General features: G+C 37.2%; 1 protein-coding gene across 2 annotated transcripts in view; it reads left to right on the top strand.

Annotated features, from left to right (window-relative positions):
- ROCK2 (Rho associated coiled-coil containing protein kinase 2) overlaps window positions 1-21,654 on the top strand; it is a 100,944-nt gene extending 79,290 nt beyond the window's left edge. The window contains exons 17-32 of one of the 2 annotated variants that reach the window (XM_055714462.1): window positions 28-187; window positions 1,260-1,420; window positions 1,837-2,021; window positions 3,907-3,976; window positions 5,324-5,427; window positions 5,547-5,733; window positions 6,076-6,169; window positions 6,285-6,379; window positions 7,050-7,229; window positions 7,465-7,633; window positions 10,691-10,761; window positions 11,727-11,815; window positions 12,552-12,630; window positions 12,834-13,095; window positions 13,574-13,787; window positions 18,272-21,654. In XM_055714462.1, the coding sequence (XP_055570437.1) occupies window positions 28-187; window positions 1,260-1,420; window positions 1,837-2,021; window positions 3,907-3,976; window positions 5,324-5,427; window positions 5,547-5,733; window positions 6,076-6,169; window positions 6,285-6,379; window positions 7,050-7,229; window positions 7,465-7,633; window positions 10,691-10,761; window positions 11,727-11,815; window positions 12,552-12,630; window positions 12,834-13,095; window positions 13,574-13,787; window positions 18,272-18,365 (2,214 nt within the window). In that variant the 3' untranslated portion in view covers window positions 18,366-21,654. The remainder of the gene's footprint in view (window positions 1-27; window positions 188-1,259; window positions 1,421-1,836; window positions 2,022-3,906; window positions 3,977-5,323; window positions 5,428-5,546; window positions 5,734-6,075; window positions 6,170-6,284; window positions 6,380-7,049; window positions 7,230-7,464; window positions 7,634-10,690; window positions 10,762-11,726; window positions 11,816-12,551; window positions 12,631-12,833; window positions 13,096-13,573; window positions 13,788-18,271) is intronic. The other variant, XM_027801591.2, reaches the window with a different exon arrangement.
- Window positions 21,655-24,513: the final 2,859 nt, after the last annotated feature.

The following is a 24,513-nucleotide window of genomic DNA, read 5'->3' as shown; positions in this document are numbered from 1 at the left end:
ATTTCAATGTAATTTTTTCTTTAACAGGAAAAAAGCAACATGGAAATAGATATGACATATAAATTCAAAGTTATGCAGCAGAACCTTGAACAAGAAGAAGCTGAGCATAAAGCCACAAAAGCACGATTAGCAGACAAAAATAAGATCTATGAATCTATAGAGGAAGCAAAATCTGAAGCGATGAAAGGTATGTATCTGACATCACAGTTGGACTTCATGTAAATTATACAAAGCAGATCGTATAATCTTTTGATGCTAGTGAAAGCCTTAGTGTAGGCTTTTTTCCTTGATTCCACTGCTCTTTTAAAACATAATTAGTGTCATAAAAATCAGTTGTAGTCTCTTTATTCTTGCTTTGCTAGCTTAAAGACACACTGGTTTAGTCTCAAAGTAGAACAGGTTCTCCATTGCACACAACACTAATTAATTTTCTGTGCTAATGTATTCTGAATTAATTTTACTTACATTTATGTTACTAAAACTGCTTGAAGCATTTTTGTTAAGAGCTTGTCTTGCGTTCTTACTCAGTGTACTGATACTTTTTTGTGTTGTCCTAGATAAAATATGTCAGCAGCTTAATGATTTAAATATGTAGACCAGGTAGAGTTAGAAATGGCAAAGCCCTTGCTACACTTCTGCAGTCACTGTGCATATTCTGGTGCATCTCATGACAATGGAAATCTCTTGGAGGGAGGGATAATTACCAAACAGTTCCAGAAGGTAGCTTTTACTTTTGAATTAAATGTTTTGTTTATTGCAGCTATTTAAAAAGCTACCTACAGATCCTGTGCTTCCAATTGCAGAGCATTCACAAAAATTTTGAGCATGCAGATGTTCAAAAGAAGCAGAAACAATTCAGTAATAATGGCTGAATCACTTGGCATATCAGGTTCCTGAACAGCTTCAACTCTTTAAACGATTTCTAGTTATCATAGTCAAAGTAACACTTCAGTAGATTTAGATGGATTGTTTTTTAAAATCCACCTTTTTTATCTGTTTCAGATGTGTTGCAGATAAACTGAAAGTTATCTTGAAACTGAAAAGTAGGAAATAGCTGTCAGTCAGGAATGCTTGCAAAAGCATCCTCTGGGTGTGGGTTTACTGTGAAAATTTTAATGAATCATTTGTCAGCAATCTTTCTCTTCAGTGTTAAAAGGATAAACATGTTACTTATTGTTAATATGGAATAGGTGTCTTCCCTTGCCCTCCAGAATCTCCTGGTTTACACAGACTGACATCTTAAATTTCTTACTTAACAGAAATGGAGAAGAAACTTTTGGAAGAGAGAGCTTTAAAGCAAAAAGTAGAAAATCGGCTGTTAGAAGCTGAAAAGCAGCGCTCCATGTTGGACTGTGATCTCAAGCAATCACAACAGAAAATCAATGAGCTCCTCAGGCAAAAGGATATACTGAATGAAGATGTAAGGAATACTGACAAAAGGAGTCTTGAGTGGAATTTTGGTTTTCAATGTCCAAATATTTTCCCTGTTATAGCTATATTTAGGAATGTTTGTGAATGAATATGGCAGCAACTTTTTCCTTCTCTGTATGTGGAGCTTTAAAAAGTCTACTTTAAAAAATGTAGTTTCATTTTTCTGAAATATTCCAGTGTTACTGATAATAAAAAGTTTTTCTTCTGAAATGTAAAATGCTGTGAGATTGACATGGAAAAGCTAGCTTATTTATTGTGTGCTGATGCCTTTTCAGGAGACAGCTTTGAGTCACCAAAAGATGTGAGCATGTACAGAAATGTAGAGGAAGTCAATAAGAGACACTGTTTAAATGTTGCTTTCCTGTGTAGGTCTGTAAAAATCACAGGTTTCTCTTTATTTTTTAGGTAAAAAACCTGACATTAAAAATAGAGCAAGAAACACAAAAGCGCTGTCTCACTCAAAATGACCTCAAGATGCAAACGCAGCAGGTCAACACCTTGAAAATGTCAGAGAAGCAGTTAAAACAGGAGAATAACCATCTTCAAGAAATCAAATTAAGTCTGGAGAAACAGAATAATGAACTCCGCAAGTACGCAGAATTGCTCTGTGTTTTTTAGTAACGTTACTGATTTGTAATTGGTTTTGGGCGAAAGCAGAGAGCAATATTAAATTTAAAAATTAGCTGTGCAGAATATGCTGTTCCACATTGGGGTTTTTTTTTGTATTGCAAAATGTAATTGTTGTTAAAAATAATTTCCAGTGACTCTAGTTGAGAATTGCCCTTCAGCAGTGTATAGTTTTGTACTAAAAGATGTTGTCCATTAAATCTTGGGCGGGGGGGGGGGGAAGCCAGATTAAACATAAGCATGTGAGGACTTCAGATAAACACTTATTTAACAGACAGTCTAGATACTTTTGTTTTTTTAAATGAGATACGACTTCAGCGAAGAGGACAGTTACTGGCATTATTAGTCCAGGAGAGCTTATTGGAGTTGGAAATGAATACTAATACAGAGCTGTGAAGCGTAACCATTGGAAATATCTCGTGCTAAAGATGTTTAAACACATCTGTTGTACCTTCAAATAGGAGTTGTGTTAAATCCCAGCAGCTCTTCAAGGTCTTACAAGCAATATAATAACTGATTTTTTTTTTACATGAACATTCTGGTGAACGAAAATGCAATTTTAGCACATCTATCAGATTAATCTGATTTTTAGCTCTTTTATGACTTCTGAATGGTTTAGCTCCTTGTCTTTTTTCTGTCAGCAAGATGCAGTTACTCACATAGAAGGTGGAACATCTGATGGTTGCTGTAATGTAAAACACTGGCAGAATTTTTTTCTGTTACATTACTGCCTTTGTTATGGGACTGACTGTTTTAGTAACAGATGAATTCAAGAAATGTTGCATGTCAAAGAATACAGACACGTTTTCACAAACTGAGCTCTAGCAAACAAGAGACCCAAAACAATCTGTCAGATCCGTGATGTTTTACATGGAAATAAGATTCTTTTGCTTTATCAGTGTCTCTTACTGGTTAAACTATGTGACACTGTTGTTACAGATTTGCTAATAAGTTAAGATTGATAGACTTTATTTGATTTTATAAAATCATTTTTAATAGAAATATAGAGGGATAAGAAATATATTTTAATGAAACTTATAGTTGCACAGTAAAAGCTGTTATGAAATCCTTTGTACAGTCCCGTACCAAGGCCAGAAGAATGGGCTAGAATCATTGTTTAAAACTTAGGTAATAAATCTAGGGTTTGAAAGGTTTCTTTGTAGTTAACTAGTCTTCCGTATGTAGAAAGTGTATTGAAATGTCAGAATATGAGATTAACGGAAACTGGGGAGAGTCGACTGGAACAGCTTGTAGTTACCTGCCAAGAAACCGTGAACTTTAGTAAAAGGAAATTCCGGCAGGGGGAGATCGCGACCACCGACTCATATACCACCTACCCAAATCGTACCCCACACCCATTTCTGGACCCTTCTAACCTTTACTGTGCAGAATCGGATATGGGAGGAGAATATGTTAATGATTTTAGGAAAATATCATGATTATGCATGATACTTAATGAGTATGCATGAATAAGTTCTATATATATGGTGTCTGATTTTGAGACTTGGTGTGCGTTGGTTGTGAGAGGACTCGCTCACGCACCCGGCCGTTAATAAAGAAGTGTCTGCTTATCTACATCACACTGGTGTCGATAAGTTCTTCATCCGAGATTTCGGTAACACTGTTGCAGTTAGTTTGTTAACAGTATTAAACTGACTTCTTGTTAGTGGGTTGTTCTCGGCTGTGCAAGTGAAACTGAGAGCTGGTACCCAGAGGAAGCCTCAGGTTTAATTGCCAACCATACTTTGGTCAGGAAATGACTGAAGATCTTTAGAGTGTGAATGCTGTCTTTTCTATTTACTGGCTTGGAATGTCTTCATATCTTTTCTTTCTGTTATTTCTTTCTAGGGAACGTCAAGATGCAGATGGACAAATGAAAGAGCTTCAAGACCAGCTTGAAGCTGAACAGTATTTCTCGGTATGTTTTATGCTGCTTTATTTTTATACTAATCTGTTTACAAAGTACAATGTTAGCTTTCCTTCTTCCTCCTCAGCCATCGGGTGTTTCACATCTATAAGCTAAAGCTTATTCTTATGCCTGTCTTCAGTCTTGTCTGCAGCCTTGTCATCACTCCTTGTTCTTGATCACTGAGCAGTGTGAAGAACTCATGTTAAGAAATGTCCCAGCTTTGGAAGGGAGTCCCAAACACAGTTCAGAGGGGGCGAGGAATCAAACAGCTTATTTTTCCACAGTGTGAATAATTTTCTGCATGTCTTAAGCCTTTTGCATCTAGCACCTCTTCCATGCTACATGGAAGAGAACAACTCTATTCTCAGAATCATGAAGTGTAACAAAATTTGAGTTTAAGGCTTGCAAGGAAGTTTTTGCATTACAGCCAAACTTGGTGGAGATATGTTGGGAGTTTTTGCTTTATTGCAAAATAGGTAATGTACTTAAAAATCATCACTAGCATGTGGTTAATTTATATTAACAGTGCACAGGCAGTCACACTGCAGGTAGAGGCCAAAAGGCCTGTTTCAGAATTAGAGGAAACTCAAGATTTTACTGTGGTCTTTAGGTCAGGGAGGAGGACTACTGATGTTCTAGTAGATCAAAAAGTTGTACACACGAAAGGAGAGAAAGGGAGACTTGAGATCAGTTGGCTGCTGTGGATGGGCCAGAGAAAGACAGTCTATCCTGAAAACTCTGCAGAAAATCCACTTGCGGTTACCTGTCACTTTACCTGTATTCAGTCGTTTGAGTGTACAGAGCAATATGATTTCTCTTTCATTTTCTCTAGAACTCTAGATTACTATCGGATTCACAAAACTTTGAATTTTAAATGCTTTTCTAATCTTTTTTCCCTTCCTCCTATGCTGCTTTTTGCTCTTTAACTTTTGTGTTGATTTCATGGATTTGTATGGTTAAAGCCTAAATTCTACATACCTACCTACACCAAAGATTTAAAATAGTAGAGAAAAATAAATTATTTTCCTTGCTGCTGATACTTCTGATTTACCATCTAATTGTGTTCTTCGCATTTAGAGTCTCTTTAACAGTATGTTTACAGACATATAACATGTCTATTATGCACCTACCCGTTCACAAATATACAAGTAAAAAACAAAACAAAAAAAATTAAAATAATGAAAACACATCTGTGAATGATGGTGACGTTTAGTTGAATTTGGAGAAGTCATGCACAATTATATTCAAATTGTGTGATTAAAGAATTGCATACAATGTCATCTTGGATCATTTTTTGTGTATCTTCAAGCTAGTATATGCAAGTCACGTGCTTTTCTTTCCAACTTTAACTTCTAGACTCTCTATAAGACGCAAGTTCGAGAACTTAAAGAAGAATGTGAGGAAAAGACCAAACTTTGTAAAGAAATGCAGCAAAAGATACAAGAGTTACAGGATGAGAGGTAGGTTTTACTACTTGTAGTACTAATACATAAAAAATTAGGATGGATTTTTGCTGTTTCCTTCTCTCCCCCCAGCCCCCTCCATTTTTTGAGTTAATATATACATAAATAATTTGCAGAGATTCCTTGGCTGCTCAGCTAGAGATTACTTTGACAAAAGCGGATTCAGAACAACTTGCACGTTCCATTGCTGAAGAGCAGTACTCTGATTTGGAAAAAGAGAAGATTATGAAAGAGCTGGAAATTAAAGAGATGATGGCTAGGCATAAACAGGAACTTACTGAGAAAGATGCCACCATAGCCTCTGTGAGTAATATGAATAGTAATTTTGGTAGAAGTTTACAGGAGCTTGAGTTTCTATTTTCAGTTTGAGTTATCCATTGCTATTAGCATGCTTAGAGGTGAGTGATATACAAGTATATCTGACATTTTAAAAATATTTATTTTCTGTGAATGAAATTTCAAAAAATATCGTGTTTCTTCCATGCATCAATCTGATCATTCTTTCTTCTGTGCCCCTACTCCTCTTACAGCCAGTCCTCTTATCCTTATCCTGATTTCACTCTGAAGCATTTCCTTCTGTCCTGTAATGCTTTGGTAGGCCAAATGAGTTTTGTTACATGGTCACTTGTACTTTTTGTTTTGTAGTTGGAGGAAGCAAATAGGACGCTAACTAGTGATGTGGCTAACCTTGCTAATGAGAAAGAAGAACTAAACAATAAACTGAAGGAAGTACAAGAACGTAGGTATTCTCTAAACTAAATGTAATTTAATTTGAAACCATTTTTTTTTCTTTAATAGTACTATTTTCTTTTGTAATGAGCTTTCATAGATTATTTTTTTTTATCTTGCTACAGAAGTTACAAAGCTAAAAGAAGAAGAAGCAAACGTGGGAAATATTAAAGCACAATTTGAGAAACAGTTACTGAATGAAAGAACATTGAAAACCCAGGTAAGCAAATGCACCTAAATTAATGAAGAGAGAGCGTTCAGGAATCAAATAATTTTTAATAGAAAACTTTCCATGGTAAACTATCTATATATGTACCATTAATGCTTTTTTCTTTGTTGCCCCTGAAACAGAGTATATTGATCTTTTGTTTGTTTGTTTCTACTAAGTAGGCTTTCAGTGTAGTGAAACTGCATCCCCATGATTTATCATAGAGGAACTCCCAGTCCAGATGCAGTCCACCAGCAAAAACCTTCATATCAGTCAAATGGATTAATATTTTACTGTTTTCCATCTTGATTTATAGTCCTCTGTATGTTCCATAAAACAGTATATTTCTGATTTTAATCCAGATTGGTTTTTAGAACAAGCGGCATGTTAATCCAAAAATGTATTTTGGGGCTACCTCATGAAAATGGAAGGTTTTATTTATACGAGCAAAAGTGTTCATAGCTAATCTTGCTTAAAGTGAAAATGGCATCATTACCTTCTTTTCATTTTTGAGTAGCACATTGAATTAAATCAACTTTATAGGACTGGATTGCAGAGGTTTTAGTTTACAGTTAGATTAAAAGTGTCTGGTTGTGGATAGGAGACAACACTTCATCTCTTCATGATATAACTCCGTATTTATTGGTGTGTTTTTTGTAATTTTTTTCTTTCCCATGGGAAGGCTGTGAATAAATTGGCTGAGATCATGAATCGGAAGGGTCCAGTCAAACGTGGCGCTGACACTGATGTACGGCGGAAAGAAAAGGAAAATAGGAAACTGCATATGGAACTGAAGTCTGAACGAGAAAAGTTAACCCAAATGATGATCAAGTACCAGAAGGAAATCAATGAAATGCAGGCAGTAAGATCCTTTTGCAAATACAAACATTGATAGCCTTTTCTGTAATTCTCATTGAATTGATACAGACTTTAAGGTAGTGTATAGAGTCTCTATTCCCGAATTTCCCATGACCAAAAGAAACACTCAGTGTGTATATATATATTGTAATGGGCTGCAAAGTCTGCATAATTTTCTACTTGTATTTTCTTTGACTGAGTTTTGTGATAATAGGAAATCTTCTAATTTATCCTAACAGCAAATAGCAGAAGAGAGTCAGATACGGATTGAACTCCAGATGACTCTGGACAGCAAAGACAGTGACATTGAACAGCTTCGTTCACAGCTGCAGTCATTGCACATCGGTCTAGACAACAGTAGCATAGGCAGTGGACCTGGAGATGCTGAGGCAGATGATGGATTCCCTGGTATGTTAATTTTACTAATATTTCTGTATTAATTGGGTTTATATCAATATTTTACCATAGAAGCTAAAGTATCGAATTAATGCTCTGATGATTCTGTGGCTTTTCATCTTCCTGTGTTTCTACCATTTTATCAATGCTTTGATAGTGGTCACTATCCACCTCCCAACTAAATCTGTCTGTAATAATACTTCATCTTACATGAATTTTAAAAAAATTATTTTAAAAATTCTATTTTACTACATTAAAATAAATAATTTTTTCCACTTTATTGTAGTGGTCACTTTGCAATGACTATGTTATGTGATGAAATGTAAAACTAATCCTCTCTTCTTAGAGATTCTATTTTGACTTCTTTTCTACCTTTTTCCTCCTTTATGCTTTATGTTTAGTCCATATCACTCAGTCTCACACTATGGAATCCATGTCCTTTACCTACCAGCACTCTTCTACCTCTGTCAGTATTGCCACTAAGCCTTCCAGTTCTCGCATGCTTCTCGACTCTGATTCTGACTCAGAGGAAGAACCTTTGTCTTGTTCCCACAGTCCTACAGAAGTTGATAGCACAGGTGACATCCCTGAGAACTGTTTGGTTTTGTTCTTACTGTGTCCTTTTCTCTATTTGAAAACTAACGCTATTAATACATGATTATAAAACCCCCAAAAACCAAGTCTGGCAGTAAACACACTGCGGTGGTAGTGAACATGACATGAAAAAATTTGCATGAAAAAGTAACCGGCCTGTTTTCTCTAAATGCTTGCTGTGATTTGTAAAACCACCATCTTTATTAAAGCATTGAATAGATGAGCCTGATGGATTTGTTTTCAAAGTAGCCTCTATCCAGTATCTGCAGTCTCTGTATGACCCTAGAGATACTAGATATCAAAAAGTCGAATCCTTGTGTTGAAGTGTGGAAACATCTAACTCCGCACTATCTGAATTTACATTATTTGCTTGTAGAAATTCAGTCTTCTGAGTATTACATTGTTTTGCCTTAATTTGAATCTATATATTTGATTCTTGTATGTTACGGCAAGCAAAATGTATTCATTTTTCCAGCTACATAAAGCATATAATGAAATTACATGGCCCTGGTAAAATAGGAGTTTGTTTTCCTAATTCTTTATTCATTTGATATGACTACACATACACCATACTGAACAAAACTTCTGTTCAGTGTTAATGTCAGAGGTGGGTGTTCTTTAATTACTTTCAAATTTCTGTATTTCACTTGAGGTTCCTTTAAAGTGTGAATACCTTTCCACTGAAGCCAAAACTTGTTTTGGGACATTGACATTACTTCATCAAACTAGAGTAAAGAACAATGCATTTCCTCTATTTTCCTCATTCTCTGGTGTTTGCTATGAGGCTTCTAATAAAGTAATTGTTAAGTACATACATAATTTTTTCCTTGTTAGCTGCTGTTGTTACCAGCATGGTTTTGTTTTGTTCTAAAGTAAAAATCGCATCCAAACTAGGACTTTTCGCTAACATAATTACAACAGATTTGAGGTATGATGGTTGTGATTTGTTGGTATTTTCCATCCTGGAGTTTATAAGCATGTACTGTGAAATTTTGGAATATTCTGCCTTTTCTATGACCTTTTAGTGTAGGACAGAGACCAGAAATGAAGAAGTGTAATCAGAAACTCTCATTTTGTCCAATTTCATGCAATAGCATTGAAGATTACAGAGAAAAACAGGAAAAATGTTAACGCGTAGGTTTTTTACGCCATTAACCAACTACACATGCTTACTGGACGTGGGGAAGGATTTTTTGCACCAGCATGCATTTGTATCAGGTGTAGTTGAAAGGAACAATGGAAAGTGGCAGGTATGAGGCAAAATATATGTTATAGAACTACTACAGGTACTTGGTATATACTTCAAAATGTGTCAACAGCAATGTTTATAGGCCAATAAACTTTGAAGTCAGTACATATCTGAATAAATAACCTGTTTCAAGTATCTCTAGACAAGATGAGACTCCTATGAATATTTAATAACTATTTGTTACGCTATGTTAAACATAGGCAGGCTGCAGATGCCCTCTAATGAGAAAGAAAACAGATTTTGCCATAGTGAAGCACGGTAGTGCTCTTTTCATAGTTTTGTGTTTGTTAATACTTAAGGCTTCAGTATTTTTGACTTGGAGGCTCCTCAGCATCAGTAGAGGTTATCTGCTAGTGGAACTCATTAGAAGAATATTAACTGCAGTTGAGTAGTTCTTCTTAATGAAACATAGGGAAAAGAAATGCTTGTATTAAGTGCAGCTATGGAAATAGGGTCAAAGGCTGTGTGATACTACGTATCACCCAGCACTAGGAAAGTGGAATCCGTGTGAGTTTTTGGTTATGACTGAAATGTGTATGTCAAACAACAGCTGAGCTGTTAATACTGTTGATAAATCCAATCTGACTAATGTGCCAGTGTAATATAAAATACTGCAAGTGTGCGAAAGGGCAGTTGAATTTAGGCAAAGCCTAAGGATTAGCCAGAAGTTACTTTGGATTAGAAAGCCTAGGAGATACAGGCAGAATCAGGAAAAAAAGAAAAACTGAAAGAGTAAAAAATATGAATTGGAATACTAAACTTCTGAAATTTGACCTGGTGTGTAGAAAATACAGGTTATTTGTGGTGGCAGTTTGCCTTTTTTTTGTCTTGAACTGGATGTTGTGTGGTCTCTACTAATACCTTCAGATGCTGTGTTTAAAAGGTAAAGGCTGATAGACATAAGGATTTTAAGTCTTGAAAAAATTACTAAAGGGAATGTGTGTGCTGTAATTGCAAGTTCGCTCTTCCTCTTCTTCCTCATGCCTACTGCTTTTTTGTAATTGCATTGTTGGTTATTGGCTGTGTTCAGGAATACACAATTTAATATTCCTGAACGTTTACTGTGATAAACTTTGCAAGACCTTACGGTTTTAAATAATCCATGTTCTCATGTTTGCTCTGTTGCTTTATTATTGATCTTCGATAACTGTTCCAGAATTCACAGTAATCTCAAAAATAATGTTTTGTGAATATTTATGTTCTTTAATGTATATGGTTTTTTTCAGAATCAAGATTGGAAGGCTGGCTATCGCTGCCTGTTAGAAATAACACTAAAAAATTTGGATGGGTTAAAAAGGTAAGAAAACCAGATTTATGATCTTGTTTCATGTGTAGTCTGTATATTAAACTTATGCAGGTTTTTACCGCTTTAATTTTTCTTCGATACATTTTTCCATCACTTAAAAGTATAAAATATGTTAGCTGGTATAGCTACCTTTAAGAGGAGCAGGTTAAGACAATTGTAATAGGCTAAGACACTTCTTTGTCCAGTCAGAGGTGAGAACAGCCATTCATGATCTTTAAATGTGTGTGCATTCAGCTGTAAGCATTCCCAGCAGTATTATATAGCTGAAATTCAGCACAGTCTGGAAGCAGATGCCCTTGACAGATTCTTTATTTAGGAGATAAAACTAACAACTACTCATCTGCCTTGTGTAGCCTTCACTCATTTACACTTTTTCAGTGACCTTTGTGATGTGTCTTTGCCCAAAGAGTAACATACGTATTTTCATACCAGTTCACTTACTGCTCAGTCAAACTGTTCATTCTGGATAAAATTCTGGAAATAGGAGGTCTTCTAGGTAACTAGCTTTTTGATGAAAATTGCTAGCAGTGCTGGTAAGTATAACAGTGATCTCAGTGAGTATGATCCCTATTAGTTGTGAACTGCAGGTGTAGAATAGGCATCATAAGATGACAATTACTCTCACTACCAGTCTAAGTGAAAATTAAATCATTAAATTGGAAAAGCGTTTATCTTACTTTCTTCCAGACTTTCATTTTTATTTCTTTATAGATACTTAAATCTGTTTAAATATCAATTAATCTGGTAATATAAATTGATTTATCCAGAATTTTGTTTGTTGTGCAGTGAATGTATTAGCAAATCATGGATTTAGCATGCTGTACTACTATTGGCCATTTAGCTACCATTTAACAAAATTGTAGAAAAATATTGCTGTGACATCTGTGGTAATTGCTGTGACATCTTTGATGAGCTGGATTAAAATGTGTATTTTACTCTTATCTGTATCCCAACAGTATGTAATTGTAAGCAGTAAGAAGATCCTGTTCTATGACAGCGAACAAGATAAAGAGCAATCTAATCCCTATATGGTATTAGACATAGAGTAAGTATTATCATGTGAGATTCCGTCTTCAGATTTGTCGGTGAACTTTGGTGGAAAGACTTTGATAAAAGGCCTTTTGAGGTCCAGTCTGGAAGCACAATGTCAAATGGGGTCTGCTTTTGTAATTTGAACTACAGAGCTGGGACCTTGTGATGAAGAATTGGGTTTTCTGTAAGCAGTAGTGTGGTGCTCAGTCTGAAACAGTGTGTCCCATCGAGCTGTGATGTAACTGAACTGCTTCTGCTAACTCAGCCAGACCTACCTCACATGCACATTGTGGCAAAAAACATTAAGAAAACTGTAGCAAAGAGGCTATAATTTTCAGTGTTTGTACATTTTCATTTACAACATGTCCTTACAAGTGGGTTGTATAGTTAATTGATTTACTTTCTTAATAAATGCAGAATGTGGATATTCAGAGGCTGGAGCATGGGGAGAGGACTGTGTAGAAAGCTACTGGCAATGGTTACAGTCACATGATGTTGAATTTTCAGTGCTGTCATGTTTTTTTCACAAATGTTGCTGGATACCTGTGACATTTTTATTTAGGGTTTTTGGACGTTCATGTGCAGGATTGAAAGACAGGACTTTAACCAAGTGATTAGAAATCTGTACTGACAAATCTTTAATAGCTCTGAGTCTTAATGTGTTATGTTGCATCCTAACTTAATCTGTCAATTTAAATTTATCATTTTGGTAACATTAATTTTGTCCTTATTGAAAAAATTTCCTATAGCAAACTCTTCCATGTTCGACCAGTCACTCAGACTGATGTGTACAGAGCAGATTCCAAGGAAATTCCTAGGATATTCCAGGTATTCAGTAATAAATTAATGTTTCTAGTGTAACAAGCATGATATTTCACACATCGTCAAAAAAATACTCATAACTTTGTCTAATGAAGTATTTACTAAAAAATTCTTGAAAAAATCAATTCTTCAATCTTTCTACTTAGATAATGACTCTAAATTTACATTTTTCATCTAGGAGTGCTAAGATTATTTTGCTTTGATTATAGATTCTATATGCTAATGAAGGAGAGAGCAAAAAAGAACAGGAATTTCCTGTGGAGCCCATGGGAGAGAAGTCAAATTACATCTGTCACAAAGGACACGAGTTTATACCTACTCTTTATCACTTTCCAACCAATTGTGAAGCTTGTATGAAGCCTCTGTGGCATATGTTTAAACCTCCTCCTGCTCTGGAATGTCGCCGTTGCCATATCAAATGCCACAAAGATCACATGGACAAAAAAGAAGAGATTATAGCACCTTGCAAAGGTAAATAGCAAGTATTTGAATGTGCATGTAGTCATTGGAGTCACAAGGTGTTCTAATCGATCAGGATTCTAGTAATGGTCCGACACCAGCTAAACATAAACAGGTAGGTTTTTCTTTTATTAGTGTGTAGCAGTCAGAACCTTTCTAAGGGTGTCTACCCGAGGAGCTCGCTGCTGTCAGTTAATGGCATGTGGCCAGTATACATACATACCTATTGTGCTGTCAGCCTCATGCAGTAAAGCATGGTAGTTGTAAGACTGCTCACACTGTAGCAGCTGTAAGTTGCTACCCTCTAAATGTAAGGAGGCAGCACTGGCAGCAGCCAGGAAAGTTAAAGTTTTGCAAAATCTGGTTCACTTTGCTGCTGATTTCTCTTTGCACTGACTGTGAGAGTATGGTAATCTGATGACTAATTTTTGATGTGGGGACACGTTCAGAATAACAGTATTCATTTTTATTTTAAAAATTCTTACTACAGTGTACTATGATATTTCAACGGCAAAGAATCTACTACTGTTAGCTAATTCTACAGAAGAACAGCAAAAATGGGTGAGCCGACTGGTGAAAAAAATACCCAAGAAGCCTCCAGCACCAGACCCCTTTGCTCGATCTTCTCCCAGAACTTCCATGAAGGTACAGCCAAACCAGTCCATCAGACGACCAAGTCGACAGCTTCCTCCAAACAAACCAAGGTGACACAAGAACTGCTATTTAATTTATTGTTTTAAAGATTTTACTACAATTAATGTCATATATGTTGATAAGGATAATTGATCACAAATGTTGTTGTCTATTGACATGTGAGCTAGCCTGTCATCTTTTATAAATCTTAGTTAAGTTATAAGAAGAGTCACTATGTCTGTGCCCTTGATTAAAGGACCATGCTTTACCTGTTAGTTAAGGTTACCGTACTGATTATGTATCCTATCGCTCTTACATGTCATAGGCAGAACTTGTAGCATTATCTTCAGCCTAATGGTTCCTGTGAACTGGCAACTGGTAGGGAAAATGGGGTTTGACAAGGCAAAGAGTCAGTGAAAGGGGTGTAAAGATTTAAGAAGAGAAAAGAAAAAAAGGTTTAACAATTTCCAAGATGGCCAGTACTGCACCTGATTTGAAGTTGAGCAATGAAATTAGGTGCTTGTGGTTCTAATGAACCTTGGAGTGAATTAGTTGCCTTCAAAAAGCAGTCTAGAAGGCCTTACATGTAGTAAAGGACTACATGTCTTTTGTTTCTTATCGCTTGGTGTTGAGGTATGTGTTTGAATTCCTGCCCTGCTGTAAGGTTAGACACCTGATTGTGGATTTGTATATTAATGTGTGTTTCATCTGACCAAATTTATATTTTTCTCTGTCTGATACCATTTACAGTTGATATGCAAAAGTGTCTTTTTCAGGACTTCTGTCCTCCTAGTGTAGAAAAGGAGCTTTGAGCATGCTCTTGGACATCTACAGTGAGAAGCTAGTTCAGATGAATCTCACTTTTGTGTCTCTGCCCACGCAGGTTCCACAGCATGGAGCCCATTGCCACAGTGGTAGGCACCTGTCTGAGCATCACTTGTGCTTTTTGAAAGAGAGCAGGGAGGTGGGAAGTCGGGGGGTCACCATCTGGTCAAGTAGCTGGAGCACTTACTAAAGGGTGGAAGAATTGGTTTCAGTTCCCTCCTTATTCAGCCTAGAAGGACTCATGCTCATGTCTCATGATTTCGTGAAAGATTAGTCTGATTTGGGGAAAAAAAGTCCATACGCAAACCACTAAACTATTACTGGATCAGTTTTAAGGAGCAAAATCTTATACTGTATTATGGAAGGGATAACATTCTGCAGGTAGCGCTTACATGCTTGCATAGAATTTCTGGGTTTTTTTCAGTTTGCTTTTTTCTCACCTAAAGTACTAGTTGACACTTGATTTATATCTGTACCCAGTTGTTGACAGCCTGTGAAAAGTTTGGTCTGACTTGTTTGTTGCAGTATTCCAGCAGCAATGGACAGTTCAGTAAAGTCATTGAAAAAAACAAACCCAAAACCAACCAACCAAACAACCCCCTCATTTTTCCCCGTAGAGATAATTTGCAGTGGCAAATTAGACAGTATTGCTTGCCTTGTTTCTGTGACCAGACTGCCACCAGTATCTAAGCTGGCTGGTTGAAAAATGGGTTGGGTGAGTTGCCAGTGTTACAGTGGGGAATGCAGCATAAGCGTGCTCTTACTGTGATGATGCTGTTACCACAAAACAGCCTTATGCTATGAAGAATTTGGTCTTAAAAAAAATACTGGTATTTTAATGTATGGAAAGGCATAGTGAAAGGCCTAAAAGTAACTTCATTTCGCTTCCCTCCTAATTTCCATACAGTCTAATTTTTGGTGTTATACACTTCGCATGTTTAAAAGAAAGTCAGACATCATAATTTGGATTTAAAATCATTTTTATTATTATAACTTTGAAGGTAAAACATTTTTTAATCACTGCTTTTTAGGGACCAATTATTGAAGAGTTTCTTTGTGCAAAACTAATGAGAACATCAACAATCGGATTGAAGCGTGAATCAAGGAAGCATTCCTGACAAATTGAGGGACAAGTAGAATGCTTTTCTTCTGCATAGTGTTTACAGCCTAATTCAGTATTGTTATTCTGTTTCTTACTATTGACTTATAAAAGGTGTATTACACATTCTGATTCTTTTTCCACAGCTATTCTTAGGTGTTCTGAAAACAGTTTTTTTTTCCTTCTAACACTCTTCTTTTAATCTTTGTGACCTTTTTTTACAAAATGCTTTCATAACACCTTATTTACTCTTACCATCCTTTTTAGTTATGGTCCTCTTCCATTATGAATCAGTCTTGCATGGTTTTTTTTCCTCTGTGTATATTTTTCTATCTGTATATTTTGTAATGCTGGGAAAAGGAGGAGGATGAAGATTTTTGTGTGTGAACCATTTTATTTTTGCAGTTAAACTTTGCAAATGTACCTAATGGATGGAAATGTGTAGTCTGGTGAGGTCATGTCACCTGTCACCTTAATAATGCAGGTCTGTCAAACCAGCGGAAATTTATATTGATTTAAACACTTCTTATTAGAAACCACATACTTAAAAATTACTGTAATTGCTATGGCCAGTTTATATCTGACTGGTACTTCTGTGAGGCATTTGTGCAAAGTCTTACTGTATGGAATAATTAATTTTCTATTACAAACTTTACTAAGAATGAAGATGTAGTTGCCAGTTAAATCTGGGGACTGAGTGGCTGGGGACAAGCTGGAGGTGAGCCAGCAGTGGGCTCTGGCAGCAAAGCAGGCTCTGGGACTGCACCGAGGGGAGTGCAGCCAGATGACTGAGAGAAGAGATTATCCCCCTCTGTTCACTTCTTGGTCTGCAGCGAGATACTGCCTCTATGTTTGGGCCCCCATATTCAAGCCAGAGTTTGGCAAACCGGGGAAAGTCCAGCAGAAGCCACCAGGATGGTCAGAGCAGAGGCTTGAGGGAGCTGGACTTGTTCGGCCTGGGTGAAGGACATATCCAGGAGGGTACCATGGCAGCCTGCCCCTGGTACCCTCCTGTGGTGGGGAGAGTATCGGGGAGATGTAGCCAGGCTCTTAAGACAGTGCTGCATAGTGGGAGGGTGAGAGGCAAGGGGCTCAGTTGAGCCAAGAGAGATTCCAGCTGGACAGAAGGAAAATCCAATGCAGACAGCCAGGCAGGGAGGCAGGCTGGTGAGCCTGGACAGGCTCCATCCCTGCAGGCTTTCAAGACCTGACAGGGCAAAGCCTTGAGCAGCCTGGGCCGGCCTTGTAGCTGACTCTGCTTTGAGCGGGAGGTTGGGCTAGAGACCTCCTGAGGTCCCGTCCAACCTGCGTAGCCCTATAATTGCTGCCCCTGCTAGGGATCTCACACAGTGAGTGTTTCTTGAAGGTTTTCACAGCTGTTGTTCTTCATGATGATTTAAGAAGGGGCCAGGCGGTTTTTCATACAGAACATACAATTTCTGCTTGTCCATTCAGTTGGATCGTGCCAGAAGTATAATTCCAAATTGAAAAAAAAGCAACTTTAATATATTTTAATGCCTAATAAATTCTTTAAGTGTTTTAAAATTACCATAGCCATAGTTCATACAATAAATGAATATTGAGCCTTTTCAGGGATAGATCACATTTAAAAGTGTAAAAACTTTAAATATGAAACCCAACACCCCCCCCCCCCCCCCCCCAGAAATCCATTTTGTTTAAAGCATGTGATTAACTATTAAACACTGTAGCATGTTTTAGTTAAAACATGCTGAATGCCATGTTAGGGTAAGGTTTCCATCTCTGCCTCCTATGGTTGGCATATAATCCTGATATAAAATCCATTAAGCTCACTGGAGAGATGACTAGACTGGGTTTTATTGCTTGTGGCTATAGCAATTGAGAAGTTAATACTTAAGATGTTTGTCCAAGATCCTTTGATAACAACAGAAAGAGACGAATGCTTCTAGACAATGATTCATCCCATCCCAAAATAAATGCCTAAATTAGGTAAAGTGACTCATTTGCTGACAAGGTTTGCCTCACTTGCTTTCTTTTTTTTATAGTGACCATAGAAGGAGCACAGGCAGCAATGCCTAGAGGACAAGTTGATATATCCTCTTTTTGGCATCGCTGAGCTTTGAATTATGAGCTACAGGATTGCCGTATAGTGTAATCCCACTGTATCTGGGATATAGTAAAATCCTACTGTGTTCATTTGTAAATTCAGATAACGCTATTTTATTTTATGTTCCGTTCAACAATCAAAATCACTTGATTTTACTGGAAAAATTGTTAGCCTTGCATTATAGTCTGGAAAGGGATAGCAGGAGAGCATAAAACCACCTCAGTCAACAAGAACAGCAGCAAAACAGAAAGCAGCTAATTTTATGAAATATATGTGTTGCTGCTTTCTACTGAAATTTTGGGGTAAAAACTTGGTATGGTAAGTATTCTACAGAACTGAATTATTTTCGTGATATATTTCCAATGAATACAATATTCCTGGCTTACGTGAATGCTAACTGAGTCTCCACAATCCATGACAGGGGAAGGAAGGAGCCCACCTACCTTAACACGGTCTTTCTACTTGAACAGGTTTAGCGATAACAGAATTTTGAAGTGTTTTATAGAAGCATGGCACACATTAAACATGAAACCCTCCTGTTGCAGATTACTTGATCTGGCATTTAAGGACTGGGATTGGTCATTTGATGATGTTGATGATGTTGATGGTGATGATGATGACGATGTTTTTGATTTCTGAAGAAGTATAAGGGGTAAATCTAAATAGAGAGGAATGGGTTTGTTTGCCTTTGAATACAGCATGCTATGTTGGATTTTGTTTCTCAAACCAGAGAAAATACAAGATCTCATTTTAATATTTTAAACTGTAAAAATGAGATTGTGTTCACAATGTCAATGAATTTTTAGAGGAATCATTTTCATTAAAACAATGTTGTTGCCTTTGCCAGTGTTTTTATTTTTCTAATTTTAGATCTTTTTTCAAAATTCATGTCTGCCTGCCTAAAAAAAAATAAATATCTGCTGTTGTCAGAGCAGTTGTTCATCTGTAGCGCTAATACTGCCAAGCTCTGCAGGTAATTTTTGAAGGCTAAAAGGGAGATTGTAGCAGTTGGATGTTTAGCTGAAATAGAATTGGTATTTAAAAATACTTTTCATTTTTAAGCCTTTAATATATAAACAGACTGGTCTGTGGCTAGCAGACATGAAATGACCGGAGTTCTGCATTTTGCTTTTCTACCTGTGTTATGAAGTGATTTTGACTTGGCTTTCCTTTGCAGTGCTGTGCTTTTTGGGTACCTAACCATGCATTTGAAAACTACGTAAACAAATGGGCCTTTGCAGCTTCTGTGATAAGGTTTCCCTGACTGCTTTAGAAAAGATACAGCTGTTTTATTTGATCTAATTTGTCCCATGGCTTACTTAAATATGGAGTGTGAATGTACTGGACATAGTGATAACTATTTTATAGTTCTCAATGTTTCCTCATTTTACATGTTGATGCAGTGTTATGTTTACATAGAAAAAAACCCTAAATGTTAAATTCCTAAGAATTCTTTTAAAAAGTACGTAAGGTTGTCTCAGCCTTATAAAAGAATGGGCAGTGACAGCAGCACTAGGGCTGTATCTCAGCTGTGTACTCAGTTAACTGAGATACCAGCGCGTGTTGAATTTTAACTGCTTTAGTGTTTATAGTAACAAGCATTACATTAATCAAATATGCTGCACCTTTATGTATTAAAAGCTTACAAATTACTAATCTGTTAAAGCGACTATTACGTTGTGCATATTGTACTTTGCCCTCATATATTACAAGGGAGTTTAACTGATGTGGGATCATAATGCGTAAGAATGTACTATACTTAAGTAACAATGCTGTTGGATGCAGAGAATGACGTTTCTCCCAAGTATGCTGATGAGCCCATCTTAAATGAAGACTTTGAGGAAGTATATTTTTGTCAGATTTACATCTGTTGCATGTACTGACCAAACTTCCTGCTTCTTTTTCAGCTAACTGCTTTCCGTGAATGCAGACACAATTCAAGGTGATAATTTCTTCCCGATACAGCAAGACTGAAACATATCCCAAAATATATTAAAAATATATATTTTCCTGAGAGATTGTGCTATATATATCAGAGGTTTACATTTTTGCTGCAATATAAATTACTAATCTCTGACGGTTTTCCTGTATTCTCCTGAGTGACTGATCAAATGAGAAGTGGTTGGTAAATAGTAAAAGGATATGTTAGGTAACCTTTTAAACTCTGTTCCACAAAAGCTTTCTTGGCAAGACACATACACTACATTTCATAAAAGGATCGAGAGGAATGAATATTAAAATGGAAGAAACTGACTTTTCAGCTTTTGTAAAGATGCCACCAGCAGGTCTGCAAGAACAGGAGGAAGATCCATCATAGTGATATAGACTGCATCTGTAAGAAGTGACCATTATACTGTGTATATATATTGTACTGTAATACTGCAAGAGGGTTTTAAAAATCTTTCCACTTTATTTTTTTATGCTTATTAATCAGATACCGTTACTTATTGCAGTTGCAACTATGCACTTGTATAAAGCCATAATGTTGAAGTTTATATCATTCATTACACGTCTATCAAAAGCTGCATGTCAGTGTTGAGCAGCTAGTGTAAGTTTGAAGTATATACTAGTTTCAGCTATGTCATCATGGGCAGTCCTGTTTTACCTGTCTAATTGCCTTAATTTAATTTTTTTTCAAGTGTTTTTGCCCATTCTCTCTATTTAAGGAAAAAAGAAGGTTTACCAGCTCTTAGGATGCAATTTTGCTTTGTGGCAGAAAAAAATAGTGCACTATTTTTACACCTAGTAAGTATATCAATGTCAGCCTATTTTGAATGTATACCGACTGGTTTTAAGGGTGGAGAAGCATTCATTACAAAAACAATGTCTGATACCATTGGAATTACTAGACCATTTGCTTGTACATGTAACTGCTCATCCAGCCCTTTTTACAAACCTCAATATTAGTTATTGACTTATATTAACCCTCATTAAGTGCTATGAAACTTCATTTTGCCTTGTTTTTGCATACTCTCCTAGATGTGTTTTTTATTTCTGGAAAAAAAAGAAGAATCTGTGACTGTTTTTACATTTCACAACATGATCTCCGAGGACTGTCACAAACTTTAAGAAAAGTAAAACATACTGTAGATGTACTTTAAAATTTTAATTCTGGTTCTCTAGCACATAGCTGTAGGCATAGATAAATATTTCAGTAGTGTTTTGAGAACTGATAACTGGGAAGAAAGGGCCTCAGAGGCACTTAATCTGACTTTTTGGGTTTTTTAACTTCGAGTTGTACAAAAAATAATTTATGTGGGCTCATTCATGATGTGTTCATAACTATCCCAGAAAATGCATGTTTTATACAACTACAGTATGCGATGTTAAACATATTGATGGTAAAAAATGTAGTCTCCTATTTGGTCTCTTTATATATAAATATATATATATATTTTAAATATATATATATATAAAAATATTGTGTGGGAGTGCAGTAATTTAAAATATGATCTAACACTTCAATGAAGGAGGACATTTCACTTTAAAATTTTGTTTGTTTGTTTTTGTTTTTTAAAGAGTGTTGAAATGTTTGGAAGGATAGGACCATGATTTATTTAACACTATCATGAAAGGTGGACTTGGAAACACTGAAATACTGAAAATTAATAAATATATTTACATTTTGTAACTTCTACTGCAGTTCAGCTTAACAGAGCCAGAATGTATTCAGTCTTCTATTTATGCGCTCGCAAAGTAAGGTGTTGTTTGTGAGTTCTTAAATTCAAAACTAAAACTTTCATATCATTTCTGTTAGGTATTATAACCCAGCACACAGCTACAGTGGTTTTTTCCCTGCTTGTTTTGATTTACAGAAGTACGGTATATTTTTAGGTAATACAGATTTGCATAGAGTACAACATTAAAAATGTATACAGTAAAACTGTTTCCATTCACTGAATGCATAAATATTTTATATATATATATAAAAATGTTACATTGTGGGAAGTTCTATCCTTTTCTGAATTGGAGAATATTATATATATATATTTTTAAATAAACTATCTGAGTAAGGTAAAATAGTTCCTGAACTTGAGAAGCTGGTAATTAATTGAAATATTTAAATATATCGGCAGCTACTGTGGCAGATACGGAGAAGGCAAGGGTTGCTCAAAAGGAAGCCAAGCAAAGACTGTGCGGAGGAAGCGCAGGCTCCTCGGGAGCTGTTTTGGTAGGCCACCAGGTGTGCTGGGGCTGGATCTGCTGCACTGCCTCTCCTTGGCTCGCCCTCATTTACTGCGAATTCCTGGGGCGCTGTTAAGCCTGACGTTTTAGGAAATGTACTGTGTTGTAGTATTTACTAGCCGCATTTTATACATTCTGTACTTGTACGAATAGCGATTAGCTATGCATACAGCAGGGTGTATTGAGAGGGCATCATAGAACAATATGGGCTGATGGAGCGCTGGGGGTCCTCTGGTCTGACCTCTGCCTCAAAGCAGGGCTAACTTAGCATAGGTTCCTCAAGGCTTTTGAGTTTTCAGTGCCTCTAGGGGTGGAAGTATCGTAGGACTCCTCAGCTTCCCTTCCTTCATGCAGTTTTTCCCAAAACAAAGGGACAGCGTGGGCTGTGTTGAGCTGTAATGCAGAGATTATTTGGCCAATGGTATAATACCACGCGGTCCTTGTTTGGTACCCAGGACACAAAAGGCAAAGCTGCTCTTCTTTTCACTTGTCCTGCTCAAGACAGAGCTTCCATCTGCTCATCTATGGAATGCAAAGAGCTCTTAAACATTCGTTCCTGGAGATCGTGGTGTTTCCTTCTTGTCTCGTGGTAACCTTTTAAAATTTTTGAGAGAAGAGCATATTCCTGAACCAAGGAATATTTTTCTTCAAAGTCACTGAAGTTCTAACATGTTCTTTTTGTAACAGCTGTCCCAGCAAAAAGGACATTTTTATGGCCTGGGTGACTTTTCTCTATACAAATTATCTCACTGCAAGTCCTTTTGTTTCACCAGAGTAAACATATTAGCATAACCAAGCTGCAAATTAACCTGAAAAAATCAAGGGTCAAACTTGGAGCCAGAAGCTCAAGACACTTGTAGGGAGGTTGATCTTTGGTTCCCATCCAAGAGCTCACCAGGACAGAAGCTGGACAGGAAGACCCCATCGGAGTTAACATGTCAGTTGTCACAAAGACCTTTCTGCAAGGAGGTTTCCAATTCTGTCCTGAGTTCTGTACTACAGTTTCCTACTTCTCGTCGTTCCTGCCAAAGCTGAACCCCTCAGCACTGCCAGCAGTCCAGCACCAAATCTGTATACTGAAGGAAACGTCGTTCTTGCGCTTCTTAGCATGGTTGATGCTGTAACCGAAACATGACATGGCCCATAGTACCACACAGGACCTGGAAACGTGCAAGAGACTCAAGTATCTTGGCAGTCAGTGACAGTGGCCAAATTTAAAACGTTGCTGAATCGCTGAAGTTTTACTGCAAGTGTCTAAATCTCTTGCTACCACAAGTCACCAAGGCCAGGAAAGCTGCCACTGGAAATTATGTGCTTTCTCTCAGGTTTCTCAGGCAGTGGCAGATGATGATTAGCAATTTGGGCTTTTCTGTTTATAATCTTACAATTTATTGGTTTCCCATCTAGCTTTGAGAGAATCATCCTTGGAAGAGGATTTATATGTCTTGGTCTGCACTGCCTTCACCCATCCTGTGCTTGTGAGGTCCTGTTTGGGATGCTGCTGTGAAAAGGGGGAACTTGCATGAAAACAAACTTCTTGCCTGCATGACTCTTACAAACCCTTACCACCTCCTCACTCTGTTTCTAAGGCAGGAGAACGTAATAGTCCTTGGTCCAGTTCAGGGAACTGGAGTATTTCAGTGTCCCTCACAGTCCTGGATAGCTTGCCTTGGCATTTGCGTTAAAGTAGTGTTTCATTAACTTTCTCATAGAATCACAGAATATCTGGAGTTGGAAGGGACCCATGAGGATCACTGAATCCAACTCCCTGCTCTGCACAGGACTACCTAAAACTAAACCAGGGGTCCTCAAACTACGCCCCCCCAGGGTCCTCAGTCCGGCCCCTGGTATTTACAGACCCCCCCCCCGCCGGGGGTTGGGGAGGAAAACAAACAGCCGCAGATGACTGCCTGCCACTGCATCCGCGCGCCGGCCCCCTGGTTAAAAAGTTTGAGGACCCCTGGACCAAACCATGTAACTAACAGCATCATCCAGATGCTCTTTGAACTCTGACAGGCTTGGTGCCTTTTCATTGCCTTACAGTTGATCTTCAGAATATTTTGTGGACCATCTTCTCTGCATATACTACAGTTTAAATTAAAAACACTCTACGTTATTTTTTAAGACGACCCTATAAACCTCTTAAGGGATTATCAGCATCCCGTGGATCATGGGGTTTTGCCTGCTGCTTTGAAGTATCCCTCCTGAGAGTGGGAAGGCGTTTTCTTTTGGACCTCTTTAAAATATATCGATGGAGTGGTTCTGAACTAATTTGTGTTCTTTGTTGAAATTACCTATGAAGTGGGCAATGATGTACTCAGACATGCTCATCTGATGAGCCTACTAGATACATGTGGCAGAAAAGAACACTGCGTTTAAACACATTGAATCTCGTTCTCCCCAGAAACTACTGCCATGGATGGAAAAGCGTACTGTAAAAACTGTAGCTCCAAGGAGTGGGGACTCAAAGGAACTGTAGGTTATTATCACAGGGATGCTGATTACCAGGCTTTATTATGGAGATTGAAGTTTTGAGTCTTTGCCCCTTTTTAGGCAGAAAGCGTAAGGGTAAGAAAGTCAAGTTAGTGCTAGATAGGCACTG

The sequence above is a fragment of the Falco cherrug genome, chromosome 6, assembly GCF_023634085.1.
Source record: "Falco cherrug isolate bFalChe1 chromosome 6, bFalChe1.pri, whole genome shotgun sequence".
Classification (NCBI taxonomy): domain Eukaryota; kingdom Metazoa; phylum Chordata; class Aves; order Falconiformes; family Falconidae; genus Falco; species Falco cherrug.
This window is presented reverse-complemented; position numbering and strand designations above follow the sequence as displayed.